This window comes from Condylura cristata, unplaced genomic scaffold (assembly GCF_000260355.1).
Source record: "Condylura cristata isolate star-nosed mole 26May11 unplaced genomic scaffold, ConCri1.0 scaffold00029, whole genome shotgun sequence".
In the NCBI taxonomy this organism is placed as follows: domain Eukaryota; kingdom Metazoa; phylum Chordata; class Mammalia; order Eulipotyphla; family Talpidae; genus Condylura; species Condylura cristata.
In genome coordinates this window covers 9,186,171-9,205,135 of record NW_004567130.1, presented here as the reverse complement: position 1 = coordinate 9,205,135, position 18,965 = coordinate 9,186,171, and the positions used below count along the sequence as shown (strand labels likewise).

Below are 18,965 nucleotides of genomic sequence, written 5' to 3'. Positions count from 1 at the left end.
GTTCTGTATGCATAAATAAATGTCTTTTAAAAAAATAATAAAATTAAGATGATGCTTATGTTTTTTAATTAAATAGGAATATGAGTCAAAAACTTCAATGAATGAATGAGCCAGAGAACAAATACAAGCATGGCCAGATTAGCTTTGGATATTTAAACTGATCCAGGAGATATACTGTTAAGATAAATTTGAATTAAAAACATAAAAAGGCCTCCTTAGTGGTACAGGGATTAAAGATTCAGCACTATCAAGTGGCACTGTCAATGCCATGGCCCAGGGGATTTAACTCACCTGGCTCAACAGACCTCTCCTATCCCACCCCTTGCTCCCCTCAGCAGTGCGTTCTGCCAGTTCTGCTCCCACTCTGTTCCTACACTCCAGTCCTTGCATGCATAAATAAATAAATCTTTAAAAATATAAAGAAAGAAAAAAGCCCCAGCATAAACTTCAATGGAAGGACGTTCACAAAATTTCACTGCTTAGTAATAACAACATTTTACTTCCAAGCTGGGCACACTAAAAATTCAGTGTTAGACCAGCAAACTTCTATTATGATAACATAAAGTTTATAGACAATGGCATGTAAAGTAACAACTGCATGCAAAGTAACATAAACTTGGTCACAAAGCTCTTTCTGAGGAAGAAAGGTAGTGAGAGTTACAAAGATTTTATGAGGAACCAAGAAGCAGGAGTTCCAGTACAGATTTAGCTTCTCTATTTGTCCTCTGTTTCATCATCTATGGAATTAAAAGAATGACAACAGGTAATCTATGACTGAAAAACTTGAAAAAAGGAAAAGACCATTTTATATTTTACTTTTCTATGGCCTAACCTCACAACTTTGCTCAGGCTATCTCTGTTCTATTCCCTATTAACTAACCAATAATGTTAATATTCAACATTTAAAGCTTACTCAAAGTCATTGTTAGCACAAAGTATTTCTAAATGTAAATATGAAATCCAGAGCTTCCTTCTGTTTGGCTTTTATAACACCCATCAAACTTTATACAGTTGTCCATAGGTACCTTAGATTATGAAGCCAAACTTAGTGTTCCTCCCTTTCTCTGAAAGGCTAAAAACATATTCTACCTATTGGGTTTAGAAGAATGATGAGGCCATGCTAAAGCTCCATAAAGCACACACAGGATGAATGCATGAATACTCAGGTGTCTCATTTCATGTTAAGGGTACTTTAAGTGGCAAGTCAATAAAACCACCAAGTGTGCATTTTATAAAGACCTACCTGGTCTGCACAGGTCTCCGTGTTGCTCTTTTTCACTGGCATAGACTTCCATGCACCAAGCATGATATGCAAATGAGAACAGATCTTCTATTTTAGCAGGTGGTCTGATTGCATTGTTCAATCTCTTAAGCCACTCTTGACACTGCTCAAAAGTTGAGAACTGACACCTTTATAAAGTCAAACCAGTATGAATGTAATCAGAAGAGAGCAGATAAAACTGAAGGCATTTCAAAGTTCCTATTCACAGAAGCTACCCTGCAGTCAAGAAAGCTTTAGAGGCAGCCATTCACACATTATTGTCACTAGTAATAAGAACAGGGTCAACAAATTTATCCAATGGTGCAAAATTCTAAAAAGAAAGCTAAATATGAAAAGCCTGATTTTTTTAAAACTAGAGAAATCTCTTCTGATAATAATGACAATTAAAAGTAAAATGGCAATCACTGCCTTCTGTGAATGGGTTTCATTCTACTTCTTCCAAAGCTGTTTGATTGTCCCACTTGAAGAAACGGGTAGAGGAGATTTTTGTCAAGACATTAGGCCAAGCGAAAAATGGAGCACTACTTTTGTTTGGCCAGTTAGGAAATATTTTAAAATTTGTCCATTAACAATTAGAGTGAGTCAGCATCTTTAGAACTAAACTAACATAATTACAATTAAACTTTCAACTGTGATCACATAAAGAACAAAACAATTTTCACTACCAACTGCAATTTTCAGTATGTATATAATTTTCAGTATGTATTTAATTTTCAGATTAAAATAGTACAAAATATGCACTTTCAAATGCAGTGCTTAAAATTGAGTAATAAGCAAACTTTTCAAACTGTGAGTTGTAGCCAAAATCTATCAAAAGCAAGTCAACTCTTAATAGCTAAAAAAGCACCTCAAATACTTACATTAAAAAAAGGAGGTCACTTAAACCTCTTTCCCATCCTCATCAATGTGGCTCATCAATATGCCAACACACAAATTAAGTTTAATGGCACTCCAGAAGAGTCAAAGAGATAAAATAAAAACTTGGGGAACTTAAAGCTTGTAGTGCTATCAAATTATCAAATACAGACATTTTGTCACCATTATATTAAAGATTAGATCAGATAGAACCAATAATGGATAAAATCTGGAGAAATTCAATGAAAAACATTTACATGTTAAAATGTCCCCAGAGACTGTTAATTAGTTGCAAGGGAAAAAACAAATCTTATACCAAAAGCAGGTTGTTCCTTAAGAGTGGTCAAAATTAGCAATCACTGATTAATTAAGGGACAAATGGAAATGGACATAGTTTACCTCCAAAAGTAAAACAATATCTTGAGAAGGACACCTCATACATACAATCTTCTAGCTAACAATATACATCCTCAATTTAATCACGAGAAACATTCAACAGAAACAAAATGAAAAATATTCTACTAAAATGAAAGTATTCTTCAAAATGTGACTGTTGTTAGATAAGGACAGGGTGAAGAATGTTCCAGATTAAAGACTACAGAATGGGGCCCTCCCTGGTGGCGCAGCAGGTTAAAACACTGCACTGAGAAGCTAAAGCCACTTCCGCATGAGTTCAATCCCCGCCTGCCCCGGGAGGAGACCACATGGCGTGGCAGACCTCTCCTGACCTGCCCGCTGCTCCCCTCAGCATTGTACTTCGTTGATCTGCCTGTTCTACTCCCCACTCTGTCTCTGGTGAAGTCTCTCACTGCCCCTGAGTCTCTGGCCTGTACCCCAGTTCTGTATGTACAAATAAATAAATCTTTAAAAAAAAAAAAAAAAAGACTACAGAATGATGGTAATATATGACCTTGACTGGATCCTGGTCTTAACAAGGTAAGGGTGGGGGAAATGCCATAAAAACATTAGGTCAGTTACAAAAAAATTGGACCATGTCTAGTAGATTGGACACAAGAATTATGGGCATAAAATTTTGGGTTGTTTGAAAAGTCACGACGCATTTTTTTCTATATTTTCTAAAAAGTGTATCAATACTTTTCTGACAACCCAATAGCAAAGCAAATCATAACATTATGGCTTTATTAAAAAAAAAAAAGTGCCAATTCTCAGGAAAGCACACTGAAGTATTTCGGGTGAAAAGCCATTATTAAAGTGAAAAAACAAACCCCTTCCCTGAAAAAAAGAAAGTAAATGGGGTAAAAAGCTAATAATACTAATATCCTTAGAACTATCTGCAATACTTTTGTAAATTTTTTAAAAGATTTTTTTTTATGCATACAAGAACCCCAGAGATGCCACCAAAGACAGAGTGGGAGGCAGAACAAGCAGGTCTACTGAAATACACCACTGAGGAGAGCAGCAAACAAGTCCCTATTTTTGTAAATTTGAAATTATTTCCAAATTTAGAAAATAACTTTCAACAAAGCAAACTTTCCTAAAGATAAACTATTCCAGGTAATGACTATTTAGAAAATATTCCCAATAAGGTTCACCTGTGAAAGCTATTTTTATTACCAAATCATGGGTCCATTCTTTAAAAATACTTTCCAGGGGCCTCGCTAGTGAGCCATGAGGGTTGTCTCAAGTGCACTATGAAGCTATACGCAGCCACTGCAGCACAGTTAGATCCCAGCCAGGGTGACCCACATGGCACAGCAGACCTCCTGCCTCACACTCTGCTCCCCTCAGCAGTGTATTTCAGTAGATCTGCCTGTTCTCCTCCCTATTCTGTCTCAACCCCCGATTCCTCTCAACCCCCTCACGGCCCCCACACCACTGACCTACACCCCAGTTCCTATATGCATAAATAAACAAATATTTTTGAAAAGAAAAGAAATACTTTCCACACTAAACAACAACATAAACACACCTCATACCTGATAACTTTGCAGTCTTTGCAAGTTAAATGAAGCTGAAATATATCTCGGCATTCAACACTTTCTATAAGCTGTAAAGGAACCTGCAATTTAAAAAGATGAAGTCTCAGTCAAAAAGACATTGATCCTGCAGTTCTTCAAATGTGTCTAACAAAAGTAATTAGAAAAGCTCTACAGAGGGAAAAACCGAACTGCGAATTTATCCACACCAGTAATATTCAAGTGATTCACTGCAGAGTGAATTAAAGTTTCCCTTTCTCTATATAAATCAATGGCATAGTGTGTTGTCATAGCATGAAGAGGAGGTACAACCTTTGGAAGAAAAAATATCTCTCAGGCATCAAACTCCCAAGCTCATTAAAATAATAATTTTAGACACTATATTGAGCCATGACCTTCAGTAACACAAAGCTAAAAGGTGGAAATCCTGTTGTTTATAGAAAAGAACTCAAACCAAGATACCAGTAGAACTTTGCTTGTCATCTGTCTCAAATGAGAAAGTGAGTTTGTGTTCTTGTGTCAGCTAAGAAGCATTCTGAAAAAGGCTGGAAGTCTAAATTGTCTGCTTGTTCTAAAACTATCCAGGTCTGATTTGCTTCAAAAGAATAGTTTAAGAGTCCCGGATGCTACATGGAACTTGAGGTGTAAGCAAGCAGAATGGATCTCCTCCTGACAATCTGGTATTGAGCACAGGTGTAAGAACAATAGTGGAGAGGGGTCAAAGAAGAGAGACAGATAAGAAGAAAAGCATTTTAACAAGGTCACAAATCCTTACATTGACATGAGATTCCTCCCCTATTCCTCAACTTCCCCTGTCTCATCCCCTACCTTCAAAAACCTATTTCCAAAACTTCTTAAAAGAGTCTGGTAAAACAATAGAAAATCTCACTTTTTTGAAAAGGAGTGGACCACAGCCTTTTGTATCACATTAAATCAAAATGTAGCTCTCAGATTTTCAAAAGTTAATTTAGCATGAGAAGAAGGATGTATCTCCTCCAACAATAAAACAATAAAAGAGTGATTCCTGTCCAGGATGATTTGCTTCAAAAGATGTTAGCTGAGCCAGTTTCAGAAACATGCTTCCTACAAACCCTGCCCTACCTATGCAGTTACCAGAGTCAGCAAAGAATTCTCAGAACAACATAGCAATCAAAAAGTAGCCCAGTGCTGGATGTCTGAGACAAAGAAATAGAACCTGGGGCAAATAAGAGATGAAAACAAGATAGTAACACTAAGATAAATGGCTGGGGTTGTTTACCTTATGACCAAAGCCTTTCTGGTTCTAAATCTGTAATCTACAAAATTCACTTATACTTGTAACTGGACTGAGAATAAGAGAAAGTCTAAAACATATTCCTTGTGTTCTGAGACAAAAGGAACTTGCAGCTCTCTGGTTTTGTTTCAGTCCTTAACTCCAAGGAACTAAAGAAACTGCAAGTGAAGTGGCAAAAATTCTTTCCAAGACCTATATACCTAAGAAGGAAAAAAAAAAAGCAAAACAGTGTATCAGTAACAATAAATTGTAAAGAAGGAATAGGAGACCAAGAAGATAGAGATTAGAAGATGATTTATTTTCCAACCAGTCCTTTAGGGGGCCTGTAACAGATTGTTGTTGGGTTTTTTTTTTTTTCAATCTACCTTAAAATCTTATTTGCCCCCAAAATCTCCCCCAAAAAAGTGGCCACCAGGCTATCAATCAAGAGGTCTGTGTTCTACTTACAGTTTTAGAAAATTTTGGCTGATTCCTGATTTCCTTGGATAAGTTTCCAACCTAACTATATATAACCAGTTTCTGCTTTCTCTGGATGGTCCCTACTTAGAAAGTCACATATGACAATTTAGGACCCATACACAGCAAATGGAAAGAGCCTAGGGTAGAGAGTGAGCTTCACAAGTCTACATGAGAAGTGGCTCTATCGGCAGTCTCCTGCAGCAATCCAAGTCCCCTTGGATCACCTTTCCTTAGAATTAAGAAACCTGAAAACCAAATAAAGCTGTTAGCAGCTGTTGGAGGGAGTAGACCAGTCTTTGTTACAAAGAATATTAAGTTTTATGTCCTTCCTATCAGACCAAGGTACTGTATCCAGACTCCCAGAAGAATGAAACATCTCAAAAAATAGAACATACCTGCTACCTAAAATTCATTTGATATACAATATTTGTTTAATACTGCAAATTTAAGAAAGAATTAAAATGTTAGTTGCTAGTATGCAGATACCAGCAAGTCACCAAAACAAACATGTGTACAAGTTACAGATATGGAAAACAGCAGGCTTTAATGCTCATGCGGATAGTCAATGCAGTAAGAATGTGTATGTAATGACTTAATAGCAAGTAAACATCCCCCTTTTTCTTTCTTTCGACATTCCTCCCTTCCCATTTATTTCCACAGAATGCTACCTCTTCTATTCATTTAGCAAGAACTGGTCGTCTAACCAGTCCAACCAAAACACACTTAGTTTCTATATAGGTTCACTCCATTGCTCTAAGCCTCTGAACTTTCCTTACATTTGAAGAGGATGTCTTGCCTTTTCTGTAACTAGACTTATCCAATATTCAACAGTACTTACAAGTAAAGAATTACATATTCAAGAACCTTGCCACTTTATAGCCCAGCAAGGTTAAACCACTATATTATATGCTACTAGTAAAATTAGGAAGAGATTCCATGTCCATGCCATCTAGCCAAGGTTCCTTCCATTATATATAGTGCAGCTTTCTTTTTTCCCTCTAAGAGAACCTTCCCTTCCATAGGAGAGCTGTTTTAATTTTTCTTTGACAATTAACAGGCCTCCCCACCATGAATCTCAAGAAGAAAATAGATGTGAAAGAGTAGCAAAAAATCCAAAATTGCACTTGAATCCTCTTTAAAGTATACTATTATGTTTTACAGCCTGTTGTTATGCTTTGTAGCAACTCCTTTCTTTTAAAGCTCTTTTTATAATCCAAATGAGCAACCCCTTTCTCCTCTACTTTATAGTTGCCAGGTAATTCCATCTCCCTTTATAGTGCTTTTCTGTTTATAATTTCTACCAGTCATGCTCAAAACAATAAACACACTCAGTGCTGTTAATTCCTCAAGAGGCAAAAAGTTACATCATGGGCACTAAAACCTCTACGAGCATCAATCCGAAAAAGCAGAAGAGCAGCAGTTTAAAAATGTAGTATACATGCACATAGTACTATGACATTCCAGTGTTACAAGGGAAATTTTATGCTATCATACCCTACTATATTTATCTCAGTTCATTTAGGGGAATGTGTTTGTGCACATTTATATATTATTTTTCAGCATCAAAATATAAAAGTAGAATAATTTCATTATTTAACAAAAATTATAATCCAAATGAGTAATTCTAATCTCTTATACACATTTGAAGTAAAAATGTCATTAACAGAGTGAAAATACAGCAAGTAATGAGTCTAAACCTAATTCTGTAATGAGCTATAAAGAATATGTGGGCACTGATTCTTTTCATTTAAAAACCAGTAAGAAGAAAACCATCACAGTTTTAAACCCAAATACTTTATTGCTCATCACTGATATTTACAAGTTACAATCCCAGTCCTGGTTTCAGAGACTCTGCGACAGTGTATGAATACTGAAGCTAAAGTGCAAAGAAAATACACCTCTTGATGCTTAGGGGACAAAGATTTTTGTTGCATATAGTTAAGACAATGGAAACATGAAAAACATACTGAAAAAGGTATTTCCAGTTTATATAACTTGATGACCTTTTATATACTAATGTTAATTTAATAATTTCTGGTTCAAATTCAGTTTCTAATTTTTGAAGGTCACAATTCCATCTGTTGAGGTGAGGTGAGGTGAGGTGAGGTGAGGTGAGGTGAGGTGAGGTGAGGTGAGGTGAGGTGAGGTGAGGTGAGGTGAGGTGAGGTGAGGTGAGGTGAGGTGAGGTGAGGTGAGGTGAGGTGAGGTGGGTTCAGGTGAGTTGAGGTGGGGTCAGATGAGGTGAGGTGAGGTCAGATGAGGTGAGGTAAGGTGAGGGTTTTAACTTCACCCCATGAACAGTTCTCATTATCGAGTACCACCAGAATTTAAGTCTAGTAAGAGGGAAGGGACTCATGCAAAGAATAAATTTGCTGATTTGCAAGGTGAATATCTGACACTCAAAACCAACTTATTCCAAGCACAAGTGCAGTAATTTCCTAGGATTCTCATGTTACTTACTGGGATTTCAAAAGCAGCAGATTGAGAAGTGGTCTATTGAATTACACAACAAAAAGTAGTGTTACACTTTCATGAATTCCACATGAACATTTGTTTATAAATTATCTAAGCAACAAAGAAACATACCTGTATATATGTAAAATTACAGTTTTGGAAAAGCACAGAGCGGATGCAGTTCACACATTAAATACTACAAGTGAATTCTACCACAAAGGCCCCTTACCCTAGGAATTGGAAACACACACTTCAATGTGTGTGGATCAATCATAATATTGTATCTACATCTACAGACACATTTTATACAATGTGCTAGAAAATTAGCAGAATATATGATATCAAGTAGATACTTAAAATTTTATGGTTAAGTCATATTTCTAAGTGCGAAATGTGTTGACTTAAAAGTATACATAAATGGCCCTCCCTGGTGGCGCAGCGGGTTAAAGCACAGCACTGAGAAGCTAAAGCCACTTCCTTATGAGTTCGATTCCCGCCTACCCGGGAGGTGACCACATGGCGTGGCGGACCTCTCCTGACCCACCCGCTGCTCCCTCAGCAGTGTACTTCGTCGATCTGCCTGTTCTGCTCCCCACTCTGTCTCTGGTGAAGCCTCTCGCAGCCCCTGAGCCTCTGGCCTGTACCCCAGTTCTGTATGCACAAATAAATAAATCCTTAAAAAAAAAAAAGTATACATAAATGATGCAAAGTGTGACATGCCACTATACTGGTATACATGGGACTTTTATAGCTGAAATGTGTTTGACTTAATATAGTAACATTTGAAGGAGGTATCATGATTGCACATATTTTACTGAAATATTTCTCTGCTAAGGGTGGGAAAGAGGAAAGTACACCACCACCAACTCTCTCTTGTCTCTATTCAGGACCCAGGGTAGGAAAACCCATTGTTTCCTTGCAGTAACCACAGGTTTTAGGAACCTTAACGCTAATTAATGTGATTAATTTATTTCTATGGAGAAGTTCTAGTCTCTCTCAATCTGAAATGTTTAAAGTCACTACAATATTTCCTGTTCTAAGTCATTGTCTTGGGCTTCTTAGGTGATGTGTGGGATCTATGCCTTAAGAGTTAAAATGCTGAAAAATCTTTTAGGTGAATAAATGACTCAGAACAAACAGTGGCAAGTTTTTATAAGCAGTCTATCTTATTCACAATGGGAGATCAACAATTACAGTAATTGAGAGGTAATAATGAAACAGGCCTATTCACATGTAAATAGGTTGTTTTAAAATGATTTAATACCCATTTCAAAGCCTTAAAACCTCATTCACACTTAATATTTACTGAATATGTTGGCACCAGAGATATGCTGGATTCTCAAGACACAAAAATGAATTATAAAATTACAACATATCTATATATGTTAAAAAGTTGTGTTCAAGAAACAGAAACCAGGCAAATACAATAAACTGTCAGGAAAGGAAGTGGGACTATAAAGGCTTCAGAGAAGAAGTGATCATCTGACTATGTTTTGACATAGTCCCTGTACTAGACAGAAGAAAAAGAAGCCAGAAATCTGAGATGGGGCTGAATAGTCCAAAGAGTAATTTTAAAGTACAATGGGGAGAAAGGGAAAAGAAGGGAAAAAAAGTTTTCAGGGCCCAAGAATCACACCATTAGACCAAGAACATGCTAAGTAATTTAATCTTAGAAACAGAAAACAAATACTGAAGGATTTTGGTGAATGACATGTTCAAATCCAACATGATCTCTCTCCTACAGACCCTATTCCTAAATATATCTATAGTTTCTGAAATACTTAGCCATAAATCAATAAGCTCAGAAGTAGGGGATGCTAGGAAAATGTAGTGATATGAAACTTTATCATTCTCCACCATTTAATTAGTATTTGAGTGATCTCAGCTATTTAAACACAAAATTAACTTTGGCATTTCTACTAATTATTTGTCTTTACTTTGACAGTAATAGCTAATATGGGATTTCTGGTTGCTGGGATTCCTAAAAGTTGCCATCCTATAAAGATGGGCCCTCTGAACACAGTTCTACATGGTATAAAAGCACAACATAACTTTTTCTGTATTGAATCTTGTGTGTCTTTAGCTAATGAACAGGAAACTAATGAAACAGCAATACTGGTAGCCCAAATCTGGCAACTCCTAGATAAAAAAAAAAAAAAAAAAAAAAAAAACTTAACTATAAAGAATAAGTACAATATATATAATAAATACATAAATACTAAATGCCAGCTGCAAAGAAAATGACTGCCACTTGAGTCTTTGTGACAAGGGAAAGAATGATGAGGCTGTATGGAAACTTTTGGACCAGTGAACAAAATGAACTGAGGGAAAGATTTCAAAGCATTCCAAAATGAACCCCCAAACTCACAATCTGTATAAAAGCAGTCATTTTATATGAACTTTCATAAATGTCACAACACACTTGACTGTTGCTAGAATGTGCAAAAAGTCCCAATACTGGCAAGTAACAAAGGTATTCATTTGATGAAAATAGATGAACTTTTTTGTCTTTGTCATTTTGTTGAAAACTTTTAATGATGGCAGTGCACTTTAAGAGCCAATTCACTCACTAAGCATATCCTCCCAAGTGAAAAGGGTAAAGGTACTCTTGAGAACGGAGAGTCAATACAGATAGTTCATTATGCAAATAAACATTGTACTTAACATCTATACTTGTACCACTATGCCATTAAAATAACTTCACCCTGTAATGAGTGTCTGCAGTAAGCTCAAAGTACATCTCATCATCTGACATTAAGGTCCAGGAAATTATCTCAACAGAGGCAGTTGGTAACTACTAAAGACTGAGGAGTAAAAGCCTTTGTTCCCTCATAAAGCTTAATGACACTGCATTATCTAGTACAAGTCATTCAGTGTTACTAAAGAATAGACGCCTCAGCAGACAACCACATATATCATTTAATATCAAATGTAAATATTGCCTCCTAACCTAGTGTCCTGAGTCCTAAATAAAGTGAGAGAAAAGACAAGCATACAATATTTTTACACGTCCTTTCTCTACTTACTTTAGAGAAAGAACAATCAGTAATCACTTACATTAACAAGAGACTCTTTAAATTTGATGTGAAGTCTGTAATTAGAAAGGGCAATGATGGCATCCTCAGCACGGCCTACAAATTCTGTACTTTCTCCATGAAGTTCAAGGAAAGGAACCTTCAAAGCAGAAGAAACCATTCAGAGTTCTGAAGCAGTAAAGCAAAATATTCACATGGATGCCATATCAAACAAAACAGTGCATAACAGGACAGTGGACCAAAAGAACCGCAAGATTCAATATACCTAGTTATTCAAATTTATGACTACCTAAGCAATAACAAACATGATCACCTCATTGAATTCTCTGGAAACAGTCTTTATTTTTACTTTTTTTCCAGCTTTCATTTTTACTATGAGAACGGCTTAGAAAAAAATATATAATGCATTACTTCAGTCCAATAGCTCTCCTAATTTGCTATGGTGATGCTAAGCATTTTATATTCAAAGGTAACTTGTAATTACCTGAAGATTCTCATCCTCCCGGATCAGCTGCTTCCTGGGAAAGATCTGATTGGCCTGGATGCACTCAAGACTGTGCCGAGTCTCTTCATCCTGGAAAAATCCAAAACCTTTAAATAACTTCAAAGCTTCTAGTCATTCACATTGATTTTTCCACATCTAGGAACATAATCAAAATGAAGAGTCCAATGACTAAGATCAATAACCAAAAAGCTCAAGGAAAAAATATTTACCATCCCCCAAAGTGATCCATCTAATCTTTAGGTACTTAGCAAGGAACACACAGACACCCTGTGCCCCAAAAGAACATTTCTATAAAACACTAACAAGTTGTTAATACATGACTTATTTTGAGAAACCAAGAAGTGATTCTCCTCCTCTGTAAATTACTACCCTAAGTCCTTATTTTTGAAAGCTACATAAGAATGAAATGATAGGAGGTTTGGGATTTACTTTAAAATAAGTGTAGGGTGGACCTTCCTGGTGGCCTAGGGGTTAAGTCAAGCACTGCCACCATGACAGACCTCCAGGCAAAGTGGACTGAGTTCAATCTCCAGCCAGGGAGCTGACCCACATGGCACAGCAGACCTCTCCTGTTTGATCCACTGCTCTCCTCAACAGTGTATTTCAGTGGATCTGCCTGTTCTGCCCCCTACTCCGTCTCTAGTGAATCCTCTCTAACCCCTGTACCTCTGGCCTGCACCCCAGTTCTTCTACACTAAAATAAAATAAAAATCTTAGAATAAAGGAATAATTCTTTTAAAAAATTATAGGGGGATGGGTAATGATTAATTAATAGGGTATAAACAAAACATCCATCCACGAGCAATAACTGATGAAACTCGTTAAGCAGGAGTTCAGTGTATCACTGTGTCTACTTTTGGTTATATGAAATTTCCACAATAAGTTTCCACAATAAGTTATTTTCAATGTAAGTTTAAGAACCAAACCAAAATGTATAAACTATTATCCTTGACTTATTCTTAGATTACAGAATAGATTTATTTCTAGTAAGGCAATTTCAAAAGAAGCAGCAATAAATTCTTATCTCAAGGGCACTTAATTCAACTAATTATAATTTATATTTTGAATGTAGTCTTTTGCATTATAATGTTTATGCTATAGAAACACAAAAGAATCCTACACTGCTGGTAGGAATGCAAACTCATACAACCCCTATGGTAAGCTGTTTGGAAGTTTCTCAAACTGCTAAAAATGGAGCTTCCATATGATCCAGCAATTAATTACACTCCTAGGTATCTACCCAAAGGACACAAAAACATTAATTCAAAAGGACACCTGCACCTCTATGTTTATTGCTGCACTATTTATAATAGGGAAGCTATGACATCCACCCAAATGCCCAAAAAATAGATGACTAGATCAAGATGAGGTACATACATTATGGAATATTACTCAGCAATCAAAAAGATAAAATCTTGCTATTTGCAGCAACATGGATGGAGCTGGAAGATCATGCTTAGTGAAATAAGCCAGAAAGAAAAAGAAAAATACTGGATGGTTTCACCCATAGCAGGAGCATATGGGAGCGGGGGTTAAAAAAAAAAAAAAAAGACAAACAAATGTAATAGAGTAAAAATGAAAACAGTGAACAATTATAAGCCACAGACATTTTATGGGGCTGGAAGAGGGAATGAGATCGGAACTGGGGTAGGAAGAGTACACTGGACTGTGGTGATAGCACATGGGTGAACTGGTGATGAGAAACCCATGGGGATTAGAACTGAGATGAAAAAATGCACAAAATAAATACAGATGTAAAAAAATTAAAATATATATAATAAAAAGAAAACAAACAAAAACTGGAGAAGAGCACAAGGGGTCATGGTGGTGTCACATGGGCGAATTGGTGGTGGGTAGTCCACGGGGATTACAACCAAGTTGAAAGTAATGTACAAAATAATGATGTAAAAAGAACATATACATACATACACACACACATATATATAAATAATAACTATACATAACAAAAAAATAACTAGGAGAGTAGTATAATCAAATGGAAAGCTTGACTTTATAAATTATGATGGGAAAATAGATTATGATTGAATTTTTTTTACACATCAAATTTTATAATAGCAAAAACCATCACATTTCACCAAATACTAGTAATAACCTCTAGATAGTGGACATTTTCACATATGCTGCTGATTACAATTCCAACAATTCTTTGTAATGTCTCAGAGAAAAAGTCCTACCTGTTAAGTAACACAACTTTATCCAAAGCAACCTTAACCATAACACAATTAATATTCTACTAGCATGGTGCTTAAAGTGGCGTCTGCAGATTCTGAGACCTCTTCAGGGAATTCTACATAGTCAAAACCACTTTCACAACAATGCTAAGACATTATTTGCCTTTTTCATTGTCATGCACGTCCTTTATCATAACAATGCAAAAAGAAATCATGGATAACACTGCTAGCACCCAAGCACAATGAAGGTGGTGGTGCTATTTCACTCAGAATGTCATTGATAAAGGGAAGAAAATAATAAACTTTATTAAATTTTGACCATTAAAATTCTCTTTATATAGGAAACACACATGAAACATTTCTACTGCATACCAAGTATTACGATTGACTCTAGGTAAAGTGTGTATACAACTATTTCACTTGTTGAACTAGCTACTTTTTCATTAAGTACCATTTTTAATTGAAAGAACTGATAAATTATGGTAATTCAAATGGAATATTTGGCAGATCTTTTCACCAAAGGCATTATTCACTGCCAACAATAAAGCTATTGTGCAAAAGTTAGAATTCTGGAACCTCTGTCTGGAACCATCAACTTCACAGCTCTCTAATGTTTTTCTGAAAACATCAGTGGTCACAGTATCTAATGTGATTTTTAAAAGAACTTGTCTAGTGAACTGTCTACATTTGGAGGATCTTTATTACTTAGTCACTATTTTCAAAATACCAATATATAATGTCACAAAATTATGCATGGACAAAAGATCCATTTAAAATTCAAGACAGACCAATGGTTTTAATTTAAAAGAATATAAAAAGTTCAGTATCATTTCAGATTCCTTATTGCAATTTAGCTTTAAAGAATGACTACTTGTCAAGTTTTGGTATAATGTTGCAGGAAAAATATAAACAATTATCTGGAAAAGCTATTAAAACATTCTTTTTCTGATTACATATATGTGTGAAGCTGGAGTTACTTTGCATATTTCAAACAATATTTTAATAGATTGACCACAGAAGTAAATGAGAATTTACCTATATCTATTAAGTCCAACAATGTTATTTACATTAACATTTCCTTGGTTTACTGTAATTTTTAAATGAATATCTGAACATTTTAAAGACTTCCCAGCTTTAATTTCTAATATAGTAAAAATAGGTGACAGGCACTATGTAAATGAAAATACTTTGGGATCTGCAACGAGTTAAGAATGTAAAAAGCATTTTAAGTACAAGTAGTTTGAGAATTACTGCTCACTATATTTCAATTCAAATACCCAATTAAAACTGTTCCACTTGAGATGAGATATCCTCTAAAGCCATTCTCCTAGCGTTAATCTATGGCATGAAAAGCCATACTGAAACCTGAATGAAAACCAGCCATCTATCATGCAAATTACAGCCAGCATCTTGGATACAAGCTGACTGAGCCCACTCCATCCTCAATAAAGGGCTATTTTATTTTGAGGCATAAGCTTTTTCAAGGGTCTTAAGAAGTCTGATATTTTAAATGTAGAAAGAAGTTAGTGGCTTCAAATTCTAAAAATGAAAAGTGTAAGAACTTTATAAATGGTTCATGCACAAAATGCTATGCAAAGCTACCAAATTTCAGCAATTATTAAATACTTGTGTTGTATTTGAAAATAGTATGTTTAACATCTTCAATTTCATAAGACTGCTAGGTATTCATGAGGATTGTCAAGAAATTATAGCTTGTAACCAAATAACTCCAAAAAAAAGGCTATTCAAAATCTATTCAGTTTCTTAGAGTACAAAAAAATTTAATTAGTGCATTTTAGTAAGATAATATGCTGTGGCTTGAAGCCTCCAAAAATGTAATCACAAAGCTTATAAATGACTTCAGTCCTACAATCACCAAAATAACTGTTAGCTGAAGAGTTTTCTATCAATCCATTTCATTTCATCCCTTTCCAATCATTTCTTCTAAGGTCAACATTTGGGTGAAGGGGTAAGGGATAAAGTCACATTTGAAAGGAATTCATTCTTCTCTATATTAGTTTTTTTTTCCTTTTTAACCAATTTTATTTCCATTATAAGAGCTAGCTCTTGACTTAAACAACAGTGAGTAGTTTTACTCTGAACTTAAAAGATGAAGAATCTTGAGTTTAGAGAAACCCTACTTATAAATCAACAGGAGACAGATAAGAAATGAGAAATAAAAGTACGTGTTGAGTATACCTTCTCAGCACACACTAACTTGTTACCACACATTAAAGCATAAGGCTCAAAATCTTACTCTCTTCAAGATGACTTCAAAGAGATACCCTTTATTTCAGTGGTTCCATGACCCCGTTTTTTACTGATCTTTAAAGCAGCACAAAACTCAAATAAAGTGGCAGTTTAAAAAAAGAGAGAGAAAAGTCATTTACCAATTTACTCTTGCTGTCACACTCACTCAGGTACTAATCCAGACCGGTTTATGTAACCAAAGTATGCTACTGAAAATGGAATGATTTTTTTACTTTAAGAGAAGTGAGAATTGGGGCAGCAAGACAGGAACTTGATGTAATTTTTCAAATCAAATCAATGTTTGTGTGTGTTTTTTTTTTAAGATTTATTTATGCTTACAGAACTGGAGTATAGGCCAGAGGTGTGGTAGGTGAGAGAATTCACCAGAGACAGAGTGGGGAGCAGAACAGGCAGACTGGCAAAGTACACTGCTGAGGTGAGCAGCAGGCAGGTCAGAAGAGGTCTGCCACGCTATTTGGGTCAACTCCCTGGCTGGGGATCGAACTCGTGGTGCACTGGCTACCAAGAGCTTCATAATATGGTGCTTTAAACCCATTGCACCACCAGGGAGAGCTCCAATGTTCTTTTTTAAAAACTATTTAAGCTCACATTACCTTTAAGGAAAATTATTTTTTCTCCCTTGTATATAAAAGTGCATTTAATCCCCAAGGACAAATATTCACTGACTTCCAGAAGAACGATAATTCAAAAAACATTACTTGTCTAACATAAGTTGAATTAAGTGCTTATAAGTTTCTGAGTTTCACATTTGAAAAAGGAGGTCAAACTTGAGATAGTTGATAGAATAAGGAATTGGAAAGAGATATGAGAAGGAAAAAACAAATTGGGAAGTATTGACCAGAAAATAGACCCAGAAACACATTTCTCCTGTGTTGTAAGCCCATAACTGTATGGTCAATTTCCTTAAACTGCTAAGGAACATCACAAATGTCGGGGGATCTGGCACATCTCAAGTCACTTCTACCTTTGTTAAGGTCAGTGGAGTCACCTGGAAAATCTTGAAAAGGGGTTAGTCACCACAGTTCTGGGCTAAGTTTCTGCTATTGGCTAAACTATGCAGGTATTAGTCCACACCTGAGAAGGGAAGTCAATGTCAGAATTACTGGAAGAACACAGGGAAGCAGAGACTGCTCAAAATTACTGTTGACTAAATTAATACCTAGTGTTCCAGGATTTTAAAAAGCCCTATCTACTTCTGAGCATGAAATGTGTAAAAACACTTGGTAAACTGTAAAACTGAAAGTAATTATCAGTGACATGGTCAGCCCTAGTCACTCTTAAGTTGGTAACAAAGACCACCAAAAACACATTCTTCCTTAATGCAATGCTTGGGATTTGTTTCAAACTAATCCAAAGAGGGGGTAGAGAAACAGATGTAAAAAGGGTAACCCCAAATTGATGACAACTGCAACTGTTTGACAAGTACATGAAGATTCATTATACTATTCTCTCTTTATACAGGTCTGAGATTTTCCAAAGGAGAACATTTTCCTAGTGTTTAATGTTTAACTTCCCCAAAATAGCCTTCAATCTCATTTAAGAACCTCTGGAAGTATGAGATTATACAGAGGTATACTTTTTTTAAAAAGAAAATTCAGTGCTCCTGAATTCTCTATACAAAGGAACACAACCTAAATGTTTAAGCGATAGAATATATTAATTGGATGGTATTAATTAAATCAATGTATAGAGAAAAATGAACAACTTTATTTAATGGAAATTCAAGACAGCAAAATAAAATCAACTGAAAAATGTTCAGTTCACTTTGAAATAAGTAACACTTAACAGAAAACTGTCTTAATACATGGCCTAGCAAGGAATGTAACTATGGGGTCTAGTGGTAGACTGTAAATGTGTACTTGTTAAAACTTGCTATAATGCTGACTTATGAGAAATTGGAAAAAAAAGAAAAGAAAAAAAGACATAGTCGGACTGTTCTCCGACTACAACAACACAAAAGCATCTACAAAGCACACAAGGAGACTATCAGGAGGGCACTACAGAGAACTCAACAGCACAATGATGAGGATCACATCGTTGCTAGTTATACAGTATACAGTCATAGACAACCCATAAGTAAAGAACAGAATACCTTTCATAAGTCCATCATTTGCTATTCATTAGCTCTGGTATACATACTATATAAATACTAGCAAACACTTTTTCAACTCATTTAAAACTGGGAAAACCAATATAATATATCCTAAAGCAATATTAAAATTCTGAAATCTGTGTTTGGATACCTGATACCTCACAAAGTTGTAATGCCCACAAACTAAGCTTTAAGACCAGCTACCTTTCTCTTAATATGACATTTCTGAACAACGAGCTCTTCTGTTTTGTTTTACTTTGCTTTTAAAGCAAAGCATTTTTCACCCATGTCCCTAATAAAATTAACAATCTTTTCAATTCCTTCTTTGTGTGCCAGTATGAAAGAGTTTGAAACCAGCAGAACAATATTACAGAGGACCATTTCTTTTTTAAGCCTTGAAGCACTGTTTACATAGTCTCAGGATTAATGCAAATGTGCTTAGCACACTGCTCCATTTTCTCTGTCGTAACTGGAACCTAAGTGGTCCACAAGTCACTGAAATGTCTTTCATATGTTCCTCTCAGTCAAAGATATAGACAGGAAAAGTGTTCTTGAGGATACAAATATTGCCTTAGAGTAGGGAAGATAGGCAACTGTTTCTATCCAGAAA

At 35.6% G+C, this 18,965-nt stretch overlaps 1 protein-coding gene across 7 annotated transcripts in view; it reads right to left on the bottom strand.

Moving 5' to 3' along the window:
• Positions 1-18,965, bottom strand: part of MTMR3 (myotubularin related protein 3) — a 115,181-nt gene that overhangs the window by 35,919 nt on the left and 60,297 nt on the right. For all 7 annotated transcript variants that reach the window (XM_012731075.1, XM_012731079.1, XM_012731076.1 and 4 more), the window contains 4 exons: positions 11,780-11,869; positions 11,318-11,434; positions 4,075-4,157; positions 1,244-1,410 (listed from right to left, as the gene is read on the bottom strand). In XM_012731075.1, coding sequence (XP_012586529.1) covers positions 1,244-1,410; positions 4,075-4,157; positions 11,318-11,434; positions 11,780-11,869 — 457 coding nt within the window. The remainder of the gene's footprint in view (positions 1-1,243; positions 1,411-4,074; positions 4,158-11,317; positions 11,435-11,779; positions 11,870-18,965) is intronic.